General features: G+C 38.8%; 3 protein-coding genes across 3 annotated transcripts; 2 read left to right on the top strand and 1 right to left on the bottom strand.

Moving 5' to 3' along the window:
* The first annotated feature begins 143 nt into the window (after positions 1-143).
* On the top strand, positions 144-3,224 carry LOC104415552 (pentatricopeptide repeat-containing protein At3g05340). Its single transcript, XM_039300680.1, has one exon. It carries the CDS (start codon positions 192-194, stop codon positions 2,166-2,168), a length of 1,977 nt encoding a protein of 658 aa, XP_039156614.1. The 5' UTR covers positions 144-191; the 3' UTR covers positions 2,169-3,224.
* A 73-nt stretch (positions 3,225-3,297) lies between these two features.
* Positions 3,298-9,217, bottom strand: LOC104415553 (mitogen-activated protein kinase kinase kinase NPK1). The gene is made up of 17 exons (XM_010026882.3): positions 8,723-9,217; positions 8,143-8,184; positions 7,964-8,029; positions 7,749-7,859; positions 7,592-7,672; positions 7,405-7,482; positions 7,223-7,305; positions 6,292-6,373; positions 6,112-6,212; positions 5,897-5,936; positions 5,700-5,759; positions 5,553-5,602; positions 5,272-5,455; positions 4,944-5,180; positions 4,503-4,840; positions 4,331-4,392; positions 3,298-3,884 (listed from the first exon to the last, which is right to left on the bottom strand). Exons 1-17 carry the CDS (start codon positions 9,053-9,055, stop codon positions 3,781-3,783), a joined length of 2,052 nt encoding a protein of 683 aa, XP_010025184.1. The 5' UTR covers positions 9,056-9,217; the 3' UTR covers positions 3,298-3,780.
* Positions 9,218-17,031: 7,814 nt separating this feature from the next.
* On the top strand, positions 17,032-20,489 carry LOC104415551 (peroxisomal adenine nucleotide carrier 1). Its single transcript, XM_010026880.3, has 5 exons — positions 17,032-17,442; positions 18,786-19,017; positions 19,251-19,397; positions 19,502-19,659; positions 19,745-20,489. The coding sequence occupies exons 1-5, from the start codon at positions 17,300-17,302 to the stop codon at positions 20,022-20,024; spliced, it is 960 nt and encodes a 319-aa protein (XP_010025182.1). The 5' UTR covers positions 17,032-17,299; the 3' UTR covers positions 20,025-20,489.
* The last annotated feature ends 1,186 nt before the right edge of the window (positions 20,490-21,675 follow it).

Here is a 21,675-nt window from a genome sequence, read left to right as displayed (position 1 = left end):
ATGCTCTTCTTTTTCATTGAATTAAGTAGTTTGTGAAATTCTAAAGGTATATAAGTCAATTTGTCAATTTGCCAAGATATTTTTAAAAAAAAAGATGAACTATAATTCCTACTGTAGTCTATAATAGCCGTTTGAGAATCTTCTCTGTGGCATTACCATCGTCTGTGTTGCTGCGAACTTTGGTTTCATGGATGAAATCGAAATGGGTCTTCCGGAGACTGAGCTCCCACCTCCCTCCTCGGACTCCTCTCCCTCCTCCTTTCAAAGCTCAGACCTTTCAAGGCGCTCCGTCGCCGGCTTCTGCCATCGTGCTCGACCACGTACGCGTGAGCCACCTTCTGTCCACTTGCGGCAAAGAGGGTCGTCTCCATCTGGGCTCTTCTCTTCACGCCTCCATCGTCAAGAACCCTGAGCTCCACGACCTTGGAAATGAGGACCTCTTCGGAAATGGTCTCGTCGTCTGGAACTCTCTCCTCTCGATGTACGCCAAGTGCAGCGGCATGCGGGATGTCGCTAAGCTGTTCGATGAAATGCCTGTTAAAGACATTATATCCTGGAACACTCTGTTATCTGGGTTCTTGAGAAATGGGGAGTTCGAGATGGGTTTTGGGATGTTTAAAAGAATGTGGGAAGGGGGTGTTCGAGGTGTTGATAAAGCCACGGTAACAACGATTCTGTCTGGTTGTGATAGCTGTGAGCTTTCTCATGTAGTTGAGTTGATGCATGGCATAGTCTTGAGGGCTGGATTTGAAAGGGAAATTACAATTGGGAATGCTCTGATCACATCATATTTCAAATGTGGTGGCATCGATTGGGGAATGCAGGTGTTTAATGAAATGTTCGAGAGGAATGTAATTAGTTGGACGGCTTGTATCTCTGGCCTTCAACAGAATGAGTTTTATGAGGATAGTTTAAAGTTATTTATGAGAATGTGTAGTGGAATGAGTATGCGTAGCGGATCACCCAATCCAAATACTCTCACATACTTGAGCGCCATCATGGCGTGTTCAGGTCTACAAGCAATAAACATGGGGCGCCAGTTGCATAGCATTGCATGGAAATTGGGTATTCAGTCAGATTTATTGGTGGAGAGTGCACTGATGGATATGTACGCAAAATGTGGAAGTCTAGAAGATGCATTGGATATATTCGAGTCTGCAGAGACTATAGATGAGGTTTCTATGACTGTAATTCTAGTAGGTTTTGCACAAAATGGGTTTGAAGAAGAAGCTATACAAGTATTTCTGAAAATGGTAAAGGCAGGGTTGGAGATTGATTCTAATGTGGTTTCTGCTGTTCTTGGGGTTTTTGGTGCTGATACTTCTCTAGGCTTAGGTAAACAAATTCACTCTTTGATTATGAAAAGAAGCTTTTTTCATATTCCCTTTGTCAGCAATGGGTTAATAAACATGTATGCGAAGTGTGGAGATATCATGGAATCAATCAAAGTGTTTAGTCAGATGCCTTCAAGAAATTTGATCTCATGGAATTCCATGATTAACGCTTTTGCATGTCACGGAGATGGCTATGGAGCTCTACGGTTGTTTGAAGAAATGAAATTAGAAGGTGTAAAGCCGACAGATGTTACATTTCTCTCTTTGCTTCACACTTGTAGCCATATCGGCTTAGTCGAGAAGGGAATGGAGTTTTTAGATTCAATGGAAAGGGATTATGGAATTAGTCCAAGGACAGAGCACTATGCTTGTGTTGTAGACATGTTGGGACGGGCTGGTGGCCTTGCTGAAGCGAAGAGTTTTATAGAGGGAATGCCCACGGAACCTGGTGTTCTAGTTTGGCAAGCCTTGCTTGGCGCTTGTGGCATGCATAATGATTCGGAGATAGGAAGGTATGCCGCCGAACAGCTGATTTCTGCTGCACCTGAGACCCCTGCGCCATACATTTCGCTGGCCAATATATATTCTGCCGAAGGTAATTGGAAAGAGAGAGCAAGGACTATGAAAAGAATGAAAGAGGCTGGAGTGGCTAAAGAAACAGGCATTAGTTCGATTGAGATTGAGAAGAAAGTCCATAGCTTTGTCGTCCGGGACAGGATGCATCCGCAAAGTGAAACCATTTATGAAGTTTTAAAGGAACTGTTTCTTTTGATGACAGATGAAGGATATATGCCTGATAAGAGATTCATTCTCTATTACTTGAACACAGACTAGAGCAGAAGCAAGTGTACTGTACACTTGGATTCAGTCTTGTGATGAAGAGAAAATAGGACTAGAATGTAAACTTAGGTGAGTTAGAAAGATATGCTGACTGGAAGAAAGTATGTCAGAAGTTATCATAATTTCTCGTGGAAGCATGACTTCGAGGTGAGTCACTTGATGAATTGAGCACCATAACCTGAGTTACTCAACCATTTTTGACAGACAGCAAATGAAGTGGTAAAAATTTTCAGGTCTTACTATAGTTTCTGCTGGGGTAGCTTTAATGTAGATATATTTAAACGTTCATAAATCCACCTTATATATATGGATGGATAAAATTGTCGAATGAGTAAGTGTGAGCTTTCCATTCCACAGAATGATCATTTCCACCATGTTTGATCTGCTGTAACACTCACTTATATCATGAAGTGGATAGAGATCCACCAAGGGCACTCTCTTGATCGTGAAGCGGGGTTGAATCCATCTGACGCAATTTCAGGGGTTGTTTTGAAGAATTTCTCAATCTCGTAGGTGAATTTACTGAGATACTGCTAGCCCCAGAATCAATCAGCTGTGGTGATGACAGTGATGGGGCTTTGATTCAGAAGAACCGATGCATGGCTGTGCCAGGCATGAAAAATCAGGTTTAAGGTGTCAGGTAATTCAGATACCAGGAAGTAGAAACACATCGGGACTTTGCCATTTCAAGCTCATAGGTAGCTTGGATAAATCTGTGAAAAATCTCATCAAATCAGATTCGGAATATTAAAAGAAAATGGGACATAAAGCCAGAGGATTTCACAGCGGATTCTCGATTCATTAGATTTGCGACTCTGGAGGTTTAATGACGATTGGAATCTGGATCACTTCCTGCTTGAGAGATCACCCTTTTCAAGCTCGCAAATTATGTACTTTGGAGACTGTTTTGGAGGAGATTTTGTAAATAGGAGACTGCCGAGAATGACATACTTTGATGGAGATACACATTTTGTCTGGGGCCAGTGCAATTCATGGGTTGAAACGGAGGGGATCGTTAATATAATTTAGGTCTTTCGAAGCTTAGAAGGATTCCTGCTTTTTTAGTTTGAGGGTCTTTGCAACATGTTAAAGAAGCCAAATCACCATGGCGATCAAGCTATAGTAAGTCACGTCTTGAAATACGTGCCATATATGTTCTAAGATACACACTCAACATGTATTCATTAAGCTGCCCATCCCCATTGAACTCATGTGAGGAAAGAGCCTTTTAGAAACCAAAAAAGGAAGGAAAAAATTAAAAAAAAAGAAAAAGAAGGCATGACATTTCCTTTCTAAACATCATGTCTAAAATGCTATGTGTATCCAAGACTCCAGTCACGTCCTGTCACTGAAAGAAACATTCAGCGACAGATTTCTGTACGTCTCTCTAAAGTACATAATTCGCGAGCTTCTTCTACAGCTGCCGACCCTCCACTTTAGAGCATTACCCGAGTCTGTGACCACAACACGAATGCTTGGTGCTCTCTGAAACGGTTGCTATTGCATGATATCGATAAGAACCTTATACCGGAACTCAATCCTCTACGAGCTGGGGCAAGAGCAGAAATCAAAACCATCAACCGCACAAAACCTGTGTAGAGGCTACTTATTTGCCGGGTGATGCAAACCTTGTCCGCTCCCTTTGTCGAGTAATAGATCGATCTCTTGGGGATGGTGTGTTAGCTCCCACAACTGCTTGGCGCATCATCTCTGCAAACAAACCACATAATTTGGCCAAGTTTCTCAGTGAAACGAGTTCTGTACTTGATAAGAGTCGATTTCTGCTGCCCATATTTCAAAAATGTATTAAACAAAAAACGAGTCCCTGAATGAACGCTCAAACCTTCCTTGACACAATTAGGACAATATTCAATCTGTCAGCTTCGGTGAAATCATTTCAGAGCCAAAATCATTTGATTCTCCAAAGAATGGCTATTTGTTTACTTCGCACATGAGGATTGTGAGTATCGATTTGAGATGCAGTACAACAATCTAATTCATTATACTGGTCACGTGTTTCTCATACATAATGTAGGGAAAGAAACCACCTTGTTATACAAGTTATATTTGATGGAACATCAATTGCACCGCAAGAATATTTGCCAGGAAAAACAACGAAAGAATTCATAAAAGAAAAGAAGGAAAAGAAAATCTACCTCGTTTTGTCTTAAGCTCTTGGTCAAGTTCTTCTTTCCATAACTTTTGTCTCTCAAAGAAGCTAACATAGCAATAAGAGTTAGGGAGGTTAAGACTATAGCTGAGTAGCTTACAAATAAATATATGTAAATGAATTTGTTCGAAGATAATATAAACTCTAGTGAAACCAACCTTGGGCTACTTGAGTCCTGTAGACCACCATTCACAAGACCTTTCACATCACTGGACTGAGGCAAACCTACTTCCGGTGAAGACTGATTGCTGGCATTGCCAACATTAGATATACGTCTGCTATTATTACTCCCAGGGCTTCCAGAACCAACTCCGTCTGTGGCTGTTGTTGAAGTTCCAGCCGCAGCCCGGCTAGGTGACCTGCTTTTAGGAGGTAATCTCAAGTAACTTGGTGCAGTTTCATCATAATTGCTCTTGCCAGCAAGAGAGCAAGGTGTATTTAAACTGTTGAGGAACTCTTCATAAAGTGGACTTTGCAGCTTCTTCAGTTCCATGGCCTGGAGTAAAATACCCCAAGAATGTATCAACCGACAGTCAAAAAAATCAATTTACCACTGCAACTGCTCAATTGTAATTTTTACATATAATCACCAATTGCACCTTTTCGTGGAGAAAAGCTGTGATTTTGGACTCTGTGAGTTCATCGTCCTCCTCAAGTATTGATGGTCCAGATGGAAATGAAAAATCATTTCCCCCCTCACTCAAAGATCCAGATGGACCAGTAGGACTAAAAACCGTTCGATCAGGGTTGATGCCCGTTCCAGGCTGCTGAGGTATTGGAGTAACATCAAATTTGCCCGTCCAATCGATAGAAGGCTCACTTATGGGGTTGAAGCTCTGCTAAAGCAATATCATTGATCACGTGCAACATGTAAGCCATCTTTCTTTTTGTTAAAAGGTAACAAACAGAAATTTTCGAGCAGTTAACCTTGTAAATATTATCAGGAGATCTGCCTATGGAGTCAATCTCATCATCGATCAGACACATATCATCATCACTTCCATTTGCCTCCCAGCAACCACTTTCTGCCATTGACCCTCGTCGACGGAATGTTGAGCAGCTCATAGAATCCATGTTAGTAATATCTGCTCCCAAGTTCATTGACATTTGACTAGCAAAAAGGGAAAAGCTACATCATCAGAAAACATTATCACTACTGAACCAGCAAAAGAAAAAAAACTGAAGAACATAACCATAAATTAGTTTACATGGTTTTTCCGTTTGCCATGGAAGATGCTGAAGGAATGTCAGACTTCTCCTGATTAACAGAAAAACAATTTCAATTTATTTAAGCTGAAAAAGCTTCTGAAGTGAATGAAATGGCCATGCCTCCTTGGTTTATCAAGTATACGAACCATGCCAAAAGTTGAAAGACCAGAATGAGAATCCTCATGTTCTCCCGTGACAAAGTGATGCTGCATATTATATAGAGACATGAGAACTGTAACATGTAGTTCTGCAGACGAAAGAAGTATAATTAAAGGACAAGAGACTTCAGAATATTGAAGAAATCATTGTATGCCACTCAAATGATACCAATAACTAGAATCACCTGCAGCAGCTGGGATGCTGTTCGCCTAGCATGGGGTTCCCTGAAATCAAATCACACGTTGCACAATTAAGTGAAGGACTGGAAAGACTCTTCAAGCATATCGTAACAGATTTACTACCTTTCAATACAAAGCCAGAGAACTTTGAATGCAAGACTTAAATTTCGAAAGAAGAAAGAAAGGCCAACGAGAAGTGGGGAAAGTAATATGATCATACTTCTGCAAACACTGTAGCAGAAAATCTTTTGCCTCATCTGAGAGATGATCAGGAATCGGAGGATGAGATTTTGTCGTCCCTATGTAGAAGAGAGCAGCAACCTGAAGGACAAGCTTTGTGAAAAATATGACAGAATTTGACATTGACAATTGCACAAAACTCAAATTTCAGTGAGAATACCTCTTGGTATTGTTCGCTCCATGGAGGCTTTCCAGTCGCCATCTCAATAACAGTGCATCCAACACTCCATACATCAGCAGAGCTGTGAGGCATATCAAATATCTCAATCAAATGCTGATATAGAAACTTAAAAAAACAAAGTATTTTCAGCATAAAAGAGCATGACAGATGTAACAGGCAAGAATTGAAAGAAAACGCGCACCACTCTCGCTAAAGTGCCCAAACAAGAATGGCTCATCAAACTCTAATGCGATACACCACACTTTAATTTCAATATGCCGTTTAGCCTCCCTAAGATTCCTTAAGTTAACTTACTCATCTAGTGAAAAACAAAAAAATAAGAAGCAGATAAAGAGCTTTATCCACCTTGAAAACTCAAAATAGTTTGATCAGCTCCTAGACTTAATAATTTCTGGAAGTTCATGCTTTGAAACTTTAATTGGAAGAAGGTCTCAAGTTGTGGAAAGCTTTGCAGTAGATATGTGTTGATAAGTTTAATAACTTGTCACCAACTAAAATTTTGGCTAAAGTTTTTCAGCTAGTATCTTACTTGAAACATCAAATTCCACAGGTGGGCATTGTAATGTCTAGTGTAGTGCTAGTAACAATAACAAAGTCAACCCAGAAAGGAAGAGACAGAGAAACATTTTATTGGTGTGCACCAAAATTGAAGTACAAGCAAAACATTCCTTTAAAAAAATTCATTTCTGGATTGCATATTTGAGTTGTTTTTTATATCCGAACTAAATTAAATAATTTTTTTTTGTTTGGACGTCTCCCATAATATTTGAACTGTCTGTATGACATAATGGGAAGAATTGCAACTGACAAAAGTATATGAGCTCTAACCATCTCATCCTATTTTTAAAGATTAACAACAAAAGCAAAGAACTAGTTCACAAAGATAATGGCAAATTTCTATAATACTTACAAGCTATGGCCTGTCTGGAGAATGACTTCTGGAGCCATCCAATATGGAGTGCCCTTCATTGATTTGGCACCTGAAATGGTAGCCTGTGTAAAAAAATAGATAGTTTTAAGTTAATAAGTTAATAGACCAAATGGAAAGCAAGAACATGAAAAATTGGCTGAGAAAACCGATATTGGGTATACCAGCTCAACTACTTGTTTTGAGGCACCAAAATCTGCAAGTTTGATGCACCCTTTATTATCGACTAAAATATTTGCTCCCTGTAAATGGAGTCATAACTTGATTACAAACTGAGAGAGAGAGAGAGAGAGAGAGAGAGATTAAAAATGCCAATAACAATATATTTATTTTTAAAAAAAAGCAATGCACCTTGATGTCCCTGTGCATAATTCCATTCTTGTGTAGATACTCAAGGCCCAATAAAAGTTGCTTGGTGTATGTTCTTATAACCTGTTCAACATATTGGCAGATAAGACCAAACTCAAAACACTCAGGAAAAAACCTTTTTAGGCAGACAGTGTCTCACCGGTTCAGGGAATGGTCCGAATTTCCCCAGCAATGACGATATAGATCCACCAGGAACAAATTCCAACAAAATATTTAAAGAATCTTCCTCCCTTACTGTCCCTAAATATCTCTGATAGAGAGAGATAGCAATCAGATGATCAAATTATAGCCAATGCTACTATTTACTTCTATTTTAAGCTTGCATAGTCGAAATCAAAATTGAAAGTCACTTACAACTATGTTTGGATGCGAGAGATTCTTCAGCAACTTCACTTCCTCCTCAAGCCCCCTAATATGAGCCTAGTTACAAGACTAAGTCAGTCACATAAACTCAACCAAAATACAAAGGATCCAAAGATCGTGGAACACCAGCACACGCAATAATATTAGACGAGTTTCTGTAAAACTCAAACCTGTGCTTTCTCCTTTGATGCGCTATTTGCTGCAATCAAAACCTGGAGGAAAGCAAACCATTACAAGACGTGACATCCATTATAAATCCCCAGATGCATGGAAGAAAAAACCTCAAGAAGCACCAAATTTAAAGAAAATAAATACGTCATTAACAAAATTCAAAAGCTTAGCCTGGGAAAAACCTACTAACAGCGAGAATCAAATATCGGGTATGAACTTCTCATGAAATCAGCAAATGAAGGCAAGCGATTAAGGGTAAGCGCAAAGAACAATATTTAACTCTTAAGCAATAACATTTAACTCTCAAGCAAAATCAATTAGAAACAGATGCGGATTCAGTCCATCAAGTAAATCTAATCAGAAGTGGACCAAGGATCCTTCAATTAAACAGATCGGGCACAACTTCAGAGCCCAAAGCTCCACTAAATTTATTCACCGACGTCACAAAAGTCGCTCTTCCCGAACTGAAACCGAGCAGAATCGGTGAATATTCAGGGCCAAGTCATCGAATCAAGCTCGAGCAAGTGGAAGCAGGATCCGCCGAAAACAGCCAAACCCTCGGAGGCCGAGAAAGAGTACCTGCTTGACGGCCAGGAGCTCACCGGAATCCAGGTTCATCCCCATGTAAACCCTACCGAAGGCCCCGCAGCCGATCAATTCCCCTTTCCTCCACCGGATCGGGGGCGCCCCATCCTTGGGGCCGGAGGGGGACACCTTGGAGAAGGCGATGGACTTGCGGATGCAGGAGTTGATCTTCTCCACGATCGCCCTCGTCGCCGTCGGCACCGGCGTCGTCGCCGCCGCCGCCGTCGAGGTGGACGCCACCGGCGCCGGCGCCGGCGCCTCGTCGTCGTCGCTGTCGGCGGCCGACAGCGGGCGGAACACGAGCGATCGGCGGAGGGAGTCGAACATCGCGGTGCGCTCGCGGCGTCGCCGGATCGATCGATCGATCGGTCGGTCGGGAGATAGAGATAGAGAGAGAAAGAGATGCTAGAGAGAGAGAGGGAGCGGTGTGGGGGTTTTAGAGACGTTGGGGTTTCGTTCTCATTTTCATTTCATTTCGGTCGGCGAAAATGGCGATAGAGAGAGAGAGAGAGAGAGAGGGAAAAGGTGCGGGGAGATTCTAATTCAAATTCAAACCACCTTTTTAGGGGAAAAAAACAAAATTAAGGAACGTCGACGCCCCTCGATGCAAATAGTGAAAAATATTGCCCATCCCATCCTCCCGGCGTCATGATTCTATGATTTTTGACCTTTTCACTTTATACTGCTGCTTCCTTCGGCCCCGAAATTACAAACCTGGGTAGATTTACTGTTGCACGTATCCCGGGAGAAAGTACTCTGTTCCTCTTTCACCTTCCAAACAGATAAATTTTTTGGACATATTTGTTTTCGTTTTGAGCAAAACTCAAAAAAAAATTCTAAATTATGCCAATTATAACACATTTATCCTAAAAAAAAATTTATATAAAAAATCCCAAATTTGTACTTATGCAAGTAGTGGAAAATATTGCACCCCCTCCCGACCTCATGATTCTTACAATTTTTAACTTTTTCACTTTATATTATTGTATCCTTCGCTCCTGAAATTACAAATCTAGGCATATTTACTATTGAACACATCCAAGGAAAAAAGAAGTATTATGCTCCCTTTTCACCTTTTAAACGGCCTAATACCGTAAAAAACTTTTAATTTTAATTTTTGTTCCAATTGTACTTTTTGTCTCATTAAAAACTTTTAACTTTACATTATGTCCCAATTCTACCCTAAACTTTTTTTTTGACCCCAAATAAGTCAAGTCCTAGTTTTACCATAAACTTTTTTGGTCTCATAAAAAACTCCCCACTTTAGTTCTAATACAAATTTTACCATAAACATTTTTTTACCTCACAAAAATACCCCAACTTTAGGTCTAATTTCAATTTCTTTCTAATCTTTTTTAGTCTCATATAAGATCATCGACTTTTGCTTGAATCACAAACCTATGTTGCATTAACCTTCTGTCAAAATTGCCCTTAGTGGTTTTGCATTTGATCTTCGATCACTCATGCTTGGGAATGTTTCATCTATTGCAGTTAAAGAGCTCATGTTCGAGACGCTTTAACAACTCGCGTTTTGGAGTTTTTCATCTCTTAACTATCAACTAAAAATTTTGTGCAGAGAGTTAATAGGGGTGGATTTGTGATTTATGTAAAAGTTTGTGGATTTTTATAAGACTGTATGAATTTTGGGATAAAATTGAGACAGGAACCAAAAGTTGAGGGTTTTCGTAGAACAAAACAGAGTTTATGCTAAAATTGGAACCGGACTTAATGTTAGAAGCTTTTATGAGATATAAGGTAAAATTGGGACAAAAGTCAAAGTTGGAGGTTTTTTAGGGCGTGCATGGAAACACTCCAAAAAAGTGTTTCCGGCACACTTTTGTAGGGAAAGTGTTCCCGGGAACAAAAAAGGAACAGAAACGCGTTTGGTTGCGTTTTGTTCTTTTTTTGTTTTTTTGTTTCTAACGAAATAAGAACAGAAAAAGAAACAACAATTTGTTGTTTCTTGTTCCATTAGAAAACAAAAATGAAGAAACATTTCCGGCATGAGCTTCTTCTCTCTTCTTCTTCTTCTTCTTCTTTTCTTTTTCTCTTTCGCGGTCGCCGGCTCGCCCATGGCCGGCGACCGGCCGTTGAGGCTCGGCGTCGCCGCCCCGGCGAGGCTCGGGCTCGCCCCATGGCGAGGCTCGGGCTCGCCGGATCCGGGCGAGCCCGAGCTCGCTGACCAAGGCGAGGCCGAGCCTCGCCCAACCACGGCGAGGCTCGGGCTCGCCGAGGGCCGGCGAGCCTCGCCGTGGCTAGGCGAGGCTGCGGCTCGTCGGCTGGAGTCGCCGGAGGCCGGTGACCTACCGAAAAAAGAAAAATAAAAAGAAAGGAAAAAATGAAAAATAAAATAAAAATGTTTAAAAATTAAAAGAAACAAAAAAGAATAAAATTTACCAAACGTGTTTCGTTCATTTTTTATTCCAGAACCAAACGTTACCAAACGCGTTCTTTTGTTCAAAAATTGTTCCCCGGAACAGAAACACTTTTTTTGTTCCTGGAACTTTTTTTGTTTCTATTCCCAGAACAAAAAAAAGAATGTTAAACGTTACCATTCGCACCCTTAAAGTGTTAGGCCCCTTTTAAATAGATTAATTTTTTTGGGTGTATTTGTTTTCATTTATGCAAAATCAAAAGTTTTTTTTTTCTTTTGGCTTCTCCGCTAAAATTTGAGAAAATTATGAAAAAAAATGAAATTGTATGTTGACTTGTGTATCCATGCTTGAGCATTCGAAAGTTTCGGGAGTTTATAATTTGAATAAAAAGGGTCAAATTATGCTATCAACAGAATTTTAATTATGTAAAAAGCAAAAACAATAAAAGAACACGAACGGGACTTTATCTTTGAGCATTTAGGATTTAATATTAAGGTGTGTTTAGTAACATTTTTGTTCCAGAGAATAATTTTTCTTTAGAAACACTTTTTTTCTATTTATGTTCCCAAAAATAGTTTATAAGCATTTAAGAATGTTTGATAACTACACAAAATTTATGTTCCTATAAGAGAAATGCATTTGGTACGACCCTATATATTTGTATGAATTAAAAATTCTTTTAATTTATTAATAATTTTATTACAATTTTATGTTTTTCTTTTCTTTTCTTTTTCTTTTTCTTCTCCTTTTCTCTAGCAGTCGCCCAGCTGGTGATTGGCTAGACAAGGGCCAGTGAGGTCAACCCAAGCCTTGCTGATGGCTAGCAAGGTCGTCAGGCCTTATCTGGCCAGTTGCCAACCAGCGCGAAGGCCAACAACCGACTAGGGGAAGAAGAGAGGAAGAGAAAGAAAAGAAAAAGAAAAAAAAAAGCTTGATTTTTGTTTTATGATTCTTGTTTATGGACTTGTTCCCAGAAACAAGAAGCAATTTTATTTTATTTTTTTGTTCTTTATTCCAATTCCAAATTTGTTTATGAGAATAGATTTGTTTTAGGAAATAAAAAAACTTACCAAACACGTTTTTATTTTATTTCTGCTCCCGAAAATAAAATAACAGAAATACCTGTTTTTGGAAGTGTTACTAAACGCAACCTTAATTGCCATTGGTTTTTCTAAAACCTATATACATAGTAGTTAAATTGCATGAAATTGTTCATGAGATTTAGCTTCCTATCCTTCGGCAAGAAGTTTCATTAAACGTAAAGTAATCTACATGTATGCATTGTGGGCGTGCCAGAATTTTAAATTAGTGTTGATTATATGTGTTAGCAACCAATGCATTTTCCCTTCTAGAGAAAATTTCACAGAAAATAAATAATTCAAAAAATATTTTCTTAATAATGGTCATTTGTGTCGGTTAAAATAATTAGCTAATTAGGTTCTCATCATAAATGGGGAAAAGCCATAAAAAAGACCTCCATATGTCAATTGTGACACATTTACCATTAAATTTTTTTTTTGCAACATAACAAACTCTAAACTATGCCCACTGTAACACATGCCCTAATTTTTTTCTCGTGACATAAAAACCCAAAATTTGTACCCATGCAACACATTGACGCTCTGTTAAGGTTCCATTAAATAATTTTTCAATTAAAGCAAGGTTGTTTTTATTCCACTTGAGTGGCATATGCATTATATCAACATTGTTTGCATTTCTAGTGTCCATATAGGCATATTTTTAAGAGATAAGTACATCATAAGTTATAAAACTTGTTGTGAAAGTTTATTTGAGTCTAAAAACTTCCAAAACAATTAGGTCATGAAATTTGTCAAAATTGTTTAATCAAATTATTTCATTAACTCCATCCAACTTAGACTTGTAGAAAATACTAATGTGACTTTTTTATTATTTTCTCTCTTTTATATGGTGATGACGCCATGCAAAAGAGAGAAAATAATAAATAAAAAAAGTCATGTTAATATTTTTCGTTAGCTAAGTTAGATAAAGTTAACCGAATAATTTGATTGCATAAATTTGACAAGTTTTATGACTTAATTGCACTGTTTTGAAATTTTTATACTCAATTGTACTTTCATAACAAGTTTTAGAATTTATAATGCACTTATTCTTATTTTTAACAGTTTTCATTGACAAAATTTTGATGGATAGTGAATATATTATACATGCTCAAGTTTTGGATTTTTTGTCACGCGGTAAAAGGTTTCGGTCAAATGCATCACAATTGACATTATTTAAGGTTTTTTTGTGTATTTTGCCATTGACAAATATCAATTTACATAAACATTTTGCGTGAATACTTAAAAAAAAATTCATTCATTTATTTTAATAAGTGACATAAGCGATCATCCTTATAAAAATATTTCCAACTTATTCAGTTCTGCGAAACAAATAGAGCCTTACATCTTCTATTTTAACTCAACTTTAGTTGTCTAAGAATCTTAGTTTGCACCATAAACTTACAAAAGCCACCATTACTCCTAACCTACTTTCCTAACCTACTTGGCGAAGATAGACTATGGTTTTAATGTGGGGTGGTATAGTAGTTTGGGGACAGACACTAAAATTGAAAGTTGCCTTTTTATATAATATAGATAAATTAGCTTGGTATAGCCCTGTCTCGATTTTAGTTGTACTGCGGCATAATGCGAGTTACTTGTTTGATCATCTATGGGCCTAAAGTTGCACTATCTTTAAACTGGACAAGGCAGCTTCCTAAATCTAATTTGGAAAAGCGCTGCAAACTCCCTTCTCCACTCTTTCCATGGCTCTTTCTCTAAAATCATCAACGAAGTAAATATTCTCACGTTCGTCGGTAAACTTCAATTATCAGCCCGAAGCGGAATCCAAGACAACGAAATCCACAGGCAAAAAAGCAGGTTTTCACTCCAAACAATTGTTGTTTTTCTTGAATATATCTTTTCTCGAAAATATTTTTCGAGGGTATATTGAATTTTCAGTGAAATAAACGAAATTTTATGAATAAATAAAATTTATTTGACCTGCTTTAATTGTTCCCTCTAATTTAAGAGGAAAATGCGAGAAGTGCGGTAAAAAAGAATTCAAGTTTTTTAAAATAGAATGAAAAGTGGGAAAGTAATTTTGTTGCCTTTTATTTGGGCATTTTATTTTCCACACCCCCATTTTCTATGACGTACGAAAAAGTGTTCACATACTTAATAAGGAAAGAAGGTCGAGTGATTGAAGCATGTCAATGGAGATCTACGACAGACTCACTGTTGCGGCGCCAACCTTCGTAGCTACACCATCCCTTTTGAAAATGAAATCACCCGACCATTCCTATGTTGTTCAAAAACATTGTCGAAGGATTCATTCTCACGGCATCTTTTTATATGTAAAGGGGAGTGCGAATAAAAATATCTTTTTTTGAGATTTTATGTTTGGGACATTAGGAGCAAATAACCAGGTTGCTTCAAATTGGGAATTGCCCTAGACCAACCTTACTCGATTGGTTACAAGATTGTTCACACGGTAGCTGGATAGGTTTATGGATTAAAAATTTGGGAATAGACGTTGATCGATTTGTTTTCGGATTTTTTAGGTAAAACCTGATTTCTTGGACTTGAGAAGTCTATGAAACCCATCAAAGCCAAAAAAACACAATGCCGCAAGTTGTTCACAAGGTATGTTTTACTACAGTGATGTTATGTTGTTTACAGTTTGTGCGTAACTTAAAAGAAAAAAAATGGAAAGCAAACCAATTCCCTAGTCAATTCTAGAGTGGGCGAGTTCAGTTTTTTATTCTAAAAATCGATAACCTTTTATAATAAGGTAAGTTTCAGATTCTTGATCAATGTACGAGAGACACGAGAATGTGACACACATGACTTCATCGTGATGCGTGAGCTAAGTCCCTTGAGCAAGGCAATATCCATGTGTCTTGCATTCATATATTTCTTTTATAAAAAGAGCATTCGTAATTTTTAACTTTACTAATTTCACTTGAGTGATTTCATTTCCAAACAATAGTTAAATCCCTAACTGAGATATCGTCGAGACATGTTGTCGTTATTAGATTTGGATCTCAATCACTATGCTAATCTTTTGTCTGTTTAAAAAAAATCCTTTATGCATCGATTCATGGCAAGCTAGCAAAATGCAAATTGAGTTTTGCTGCGTTGCAATATGGTCTGGTGTATTCGAGTTTTCTTTGTGCATTTTCCGTAGCACGTGTAGGTATCGAGGCCAGCGTTATCAATCGTGTGGGAGGAAAAATAAATGTTATGCATTAGTTGCAAGACCAACGTAACGTAACCGGACATTATTCATCTATCGTTTATCATAACTAATATTTACATTTGACTTTGGAAACTCTTATCTATCATTGATACTTATCTTTTTGACATGTCCAGACCCCAATCATAGGTGTGATCAAGTCAATTTGATTTAACACTTGAGCTTAATTGTTAACTCAACTCGACTTGAATATTTAAGGTTTGAGCTGCGCTCAATCAAGCTAGATTCGATTCAAACTCGATTAATGAATAAATTTGAATTGCAATTAAGATTAAACCCGAAATTGTGTCCCCTCTCGAGCATTTCAATCATACACTCTGTTTCATAAAATCACAACTTAGTCAATTTATTTGTTTTTATTTATCAAGTCAAGATTAAATTCGTCTCGCATTGATAATCTTCCAATTTGACCCTCCAATGAAATTTCTTCCATTCACACAATAAATGATAATAAAAAAAAGGAGTAAAGTTCCATCGTGTAGAGCATATTCTCCCTTGGGACGATGACGCAAACCATCAACGAATTTTGATCTAATCTACAATGTACTGCCTGAATTTTGAACTTATTCAATGCAGTCCATGAATTTTAACCAAATATATAATGTAATGCTTGAAATATTTATTTTTTCGATGTGATTAACATACTTTTGATAAGTGTTAAATCCAATTTATGAACTTAACAAAATTATTCAATGTTGTTTTTACTAATTAAAGTTCACAAGCAACATTGAACATTTTTCATACAATCTAAACACTAAATTAAACATATACAAAAATTTATAAATCATATTGAACAAATTTAAAATTCAATTACGACACTATACATAGAATAAAAATTCAAAAACTATTTATGTCTCTCTAATAATCTGACCATGTCAAGAATCCTTGTCATCTGCACGTCACACCACCCCTGCCTCCTTTCACTTAAAATTATCTCAAAATAAAAATTTGATAATCACAAGTAAAAAGCTTAAAACGCCAACCGAAAATTGATTTATTAATTTCTATTTTAGAAATTGCGCTCAGTTAAAAATTTTAAACTGATTTATTATTCAAATCTATTTATGGAATAAAAATTTGTTTTAGAAATAAAAAGTCAAATTACGTTACTAAACGAATTTTTGTTCAAAATCTAATTCCTTCTCCTAAAAATAAAGAAATAAAGAAAAGTAAAAATTTTATCATTTACACCTGATAATCTGACCATGTCAAGAATCATTCAAATCTGCGCGTCACACCGTCACTGCTTCCTATCATCGCTCTCTTATCATTATCTCGAAACAAACAGGATTAAATTCGATAATCACAAGTAAAAAGCTTAAAACGCCAACCGAGCTGCACATGCACATCATAGCCTAATCCGTAATCTGAGCTTCGACCTGCGCTCACTCGGGCGGAGCACGTGCGGTCCGGTCCGACTCGGATAGATCATCGATCCCGCACTACCAGTACCGACACCGAACCCCCGCCCGCACCTACCCGCGTCAACGTCTCGAAGCATTAATAATGCGGCCGCGTCGGGAGATTTCCGGTCCGATCCGTCAACGTCGCCGTCAATTTAGACGGAAACCGTCCGACTTCCCCACCCCTCTCCCGCGGCTTCACGCTTCCCAAGGAAAACGCCATCCCGCGGTGCCCAAATGGAGAAAACGATCCATCCTTCCCATATTTGCTAGAGCGCTATTTCCAAACCAGCGGAATCGTCTCTGTGTTCGGCGGGTGTCTCGTCTCCGTCGTTTTCCACATTCTCGACGTCGACAATTTCGTTCCCACTTCTCCTTCTTCTTCGCCGTCCTCGTTATAAATTGAATCTCTCTCTCTCTCTCTATATATCTCTTTCTCTTTCACTCTCTTCTTATTGTCGCTGTGTATGTGATGCGCGCGGGCGCTGGTGCGGGGAGGTGATCTCGTCGGAAGCATGGGCGTGGATCTGGAGTCGCTGGCGGAGGCGACGTCGGGGGCGGTGGGGTCGCTGCTGAGCACCACCATCCTGTACCCGCTCGACACCTGCAAGACTAAGTACCAGGCCGAGGGCCAAGCCCACGGTCAACAGAGATACAGGTCGGTCGTTCGGTCCTTCGAGATCTTCTTCGTTTTCGCGTCGTTCGGCGGGATCGCGATCCCGTCGGTTCACGCGGCGAATTCTGTTCTCCTGATCGGTCGCTCTTGAATCGTAGCGCGCTTAAGGCCCCCTGATCGTGCCAAAACCAGCTCCTGTCCTGCTTGTGTAGGATGATCGTGGTTTTTTTTTTTTTTTTTTAATAATTATTTTTAATTTTTCCCGACGGATTTAGATTGTAGCATTCGCTGCTAGCGGATTGAAGAGAATGATCTCTCGGTTTCGTGCATAGGGATCGATGATTGCGAAATTAGCTCTTTTTTTTTTTTTCTTTGACTGTCTGGAAGGGTCGGGTTTTTGTCGGCGAGACATCGTTGTTCGCGCTTCCATTTTTTCGGAGGCTTTTGGCTTCGTAGGAGCGTGTCGACGTTGGGTTTGGGTGGCTGTTAGCCTGTTACATGCATTGACCTTTCGAATGAGGCCTCGGAAAAAGGGTCGTATACCTTAAAGATGGACTCTTTTGTGCCTGACGAGTACTTAAATTCTGTGAGGAGAGGAGAAGCTACGGTTCATTGCCCATGAGCCTGGTCCTGAAAGAAAAGTGAAAAATTGTGCTCTTCTGCATTGGCTTCCTTTTGTGCAACATGTTTCGTTCATCGCATCTGTCACTGCCGACACGGCAAATCTGGATATGTTCTGCCCATGTTTTGGTTCCCTCGGATAACATATTATAGCTTATAACTTCCCTCTGTCATCTCTTCTTACATGTATCTCTTTTGGCCGTTGTAAATTTCAAGATTGATATACTCTCAAGCAGAGTAATAGGTCTTGGTCAATACACGATGCAGTTGAATGAAGTGCACATATAAACTACTTCTAGTTTGTATTCTTTCTGAGGGGGTGATTTTTTGGATTATTTTGGCGATAGTTTGCGTTGACTGCTGGTTCAGGAATCTGCATATTTCTCCTCGTCATCTCTTTTCTGCTGAGAAAAAATCTGAGTAAATTTGTGCTCACAGCTTATATGGTTTTTTTATTTCTGGAGTCTTTTGGCTTCAATGCTGTTTTTATATTACAATTCTGGCAACTCTTTCTGAAGTGTTAACATGGCGTTAAATGTACATTTCAAGAGGTATGAAACAATATTCAAACATTGATCCTCAGAGCTTCCTAGATATAATGAGACCATCTCTATTTGCAATCTTTGTTCCGGTGGCAATTCGTAATATTTTTTCTTTCTTGTGCAAATCTCTGATTGATCAGAGTGCCTATATCATCTCTCTTGCAAGCTGCTCTGAGGATATTTGTGGTAATTAATTCATTTGGTTTTTCTTTGTCTGTACAGGCATCTGTCAGATGTTCTCTGGGAGGCAATATCCAATGGCCAAGTGCTCTCACTATACCAAGGCTTAGGGACCAAAAACCTGCAATCTTTCATTGCTCAGTTTGTTTACTTCTATGGATACAGCAACTTTAAAAGATTATACCTAAAAAGGACTGGTTATAAGTCAGTTGGAACATCAGCTAATTTGGTTCTGGCTGCTGCAGCTGGTGCTTGCACTGCCATTATTACTCAGGTGAATCCTCTCTCAAAAAGTTTTGCTTTGTTAGTTTTCTCCTTTCACTTATATGAACATACAGATGTAAACTGATCCTAGCTTAAGAACTCAGTACCTTGGAGCATTATAAGTGCCATTTGAATGTGCTATGTCTGTATGAGATCTAGAAAATATAGAATCATTATTAATATGCAAATTAGCAAGTAATATTTGTTAGTGATCTTGAGAGAATTTGGTATATTGTTGTGTAGCCCCTGGATACAGCCGCTGCCAGGATGCAAACTAGTGCCTTTGGGAAATCCAAGGGCCTTTGGCAGACCCTTACTGAGGGTGATTGGACTCATGCGTTTGATGGTCTTGGGATCTCCCTTTTGCTGACTTCTAACCCTGCGATTCAGGTATTTGCTTTTCGAGTGGTGTAAGCATTGTGATGATTGTTGTTGTTAAGTCCCTGTGTGAGAATTTTCATTAGACTGACCTTTTTTTTTTTTTTTCCCTTCAGTACACAGTCTTTGATCAGCTCAAGCTAAGACTCTTGAAAGGAAAACAGAATAAAACAGACAAGGGTTCATCACCTGAATCACTTTCTGCATTCTCAGCTTTTGCCTTGGGTGCGCTTTCGAAGAGCATCGCCACTATTTTGACTTATCCCGCAATAAGGTGCATCTTTCTTTCCAATAAATTTACCTATTCTGTGTGCTTTTGTTGCAGAACTAAGAGCTAATTAGCATTTTGTTGCATGAAGGTGTAAGGTCATGATTCAAGCTGTCGATTCTAGTGAAAATGGAACAGAAACAGCTAAGAAGAAACCTCGCAAAACAATTCCTGGAATCATGCTCGCCATATGGAATAGAGAAGGCTTTCTGGGTTTTTTCAAGGGATTGCGAGCTCAAATTTTGAAGACCGTGTTGAGCTCTGCTTTGCTTTTAATGATTAAGGAAAAGATTAGTGCAACCACATGGGTTCTTATGCTTGCATTAAGGAGATCTCTGCTGCTCACGAGGGGCGGACTAAAAAGTGCTTGAGAGGGAATGGATAACTTGGAATACTGATGGACCTATGTAAAATAATGTTGTAGGCAGGGAACCTATAAAGCCTTATTCAGAACTGCATTTGCGGAGACTGTCACAGGTGATGATGGAATCATCTTCTTGTGGAGTAGCCAGAGTCGGGACTCTCCATATATTGGGGAAGAATACAAGCAGACTGCGGTTTCATCTGAAGAACTCTGAAATCACGAGGAATAAGAATATGCTGATCATGATCTTGCCGCTAATAAAGCATATGCCTTGCCAAACGTTGGCATTGTGATGGTGAACTTGTGACTTGTGAGGTTATCATTATTTTTTAATGTGGTTTTTGTCCCTTGAAAGGACAAATTAATTGCTCTTGTAGAAGTTGTTTAGATACTTGTGTTCATAATAGTTTCTGTCTGTGTTGGATTTTGAATTTCCTCAGCGAAGGCAGTTTAGTAGATATTCGTCTTGACTTATGCCGTTGAAAGCAGAGGTTAGCTATGTACTCGAAAGGAAGTTTCTGAGTGGTCCACCTGGATGATCCGTGATGCGATAGGCTTCTGGTGAATCTAGCAACTCGCTGATGAATGTTGGATTCAAATTTAGAGTGAATAATAGAATATGATGTTACAATAAAGCGACTTCATTTTGTGAACCGCACCTAGCATTTACGGCATGCTAATTGTTTGAATGGTCATATTAGATCGACATTTTTGTTTTCGAGTCGGGAGAGTCGGAATGGAGTAATCGGGAGAACACGCTGCACGCAGCTAATGTGGGATGTTTGTATGTTCAAGTAAAACGACGGGATACAAAGATAAATTAGGTCAGCTGCAACTCGATTACGCGGTGAGGCAACCTCGGATTTTCTTACTTAACCGTGTTAGCTACTCTGTCTTTTGTAGGAGTCCTCCTGCTTTGGCCTCTAAGAGCCTAAATTAGCCGAAAAATACCTAAGCAACTCCCTTGCGGGTGATGATAATACCACCATCCTGGATAAAAGTGGACGAAACATGTGGAGCTTATCCGCGTTTCGAGTGGTTTAAGGACCCTCTTCTTGCTTTGATGGTGTTAGATGAGTTCAGGCAACACTTCTGTTGTGGAGTAGGCAAGCTCCAAACCTGTCTCATCGTTTGGGATTTGGGATCACAGTTGGGAATTGTTTGACATGAGTTTTGAAACTTTGTCAAAATCCGAATTATATTAAAAATTAAGTAGTAATTATCATATGTCATGTCATCAATTGATATGATGTGTGACGTTCAATTATAACATGTCGTATATGACAATCACTCGCTCCTTGCCTCTCTAGACATTTACATTGAACCTGGCTCCTATGGTAATGATGAAGCCTATATACTGCTAGCTGGATATCACTCGTAAGGGAAGTTGATGACAACGTGGTAGAGGTGAGTGATTTCAGGTTCCATTTGAAACCTAGAACTTACCGGTCCGAATAAGTTTCATAATATTTGGAATGTGGAACCTATTTTGCATACTCAGGAACCCAAAACTTACCTTGAAAATGGTTGGCTCCATGATCTATTCACATTATACTTATACACTTAATTGAACGATTTCAGTGAATCATCACCTTTAATGACTATCATTTATTATAATTCACTGATCACAATTAATATTTAAACATGCGAAAATTATA

Source organism: Eucalyptus grandis, chromosome 8 (genome assembly GCF_016545825.1).
Source record: "Eucalyptus grandis isolate ANBG69807.140 chromosome 8, ASM1654582v1, whole genome shotgun sequence".
Classification (NCBI taxonomy): Eukaryota; Viridiplantae; Streptophyta; class Magnoliopsida; order Myrtales; family Myrtaceae; genus Eucalyptus; species Eucalyptus grandis.
This window is presented reverse-complemented; position numbering and strand designations above follow the sequence as displayed.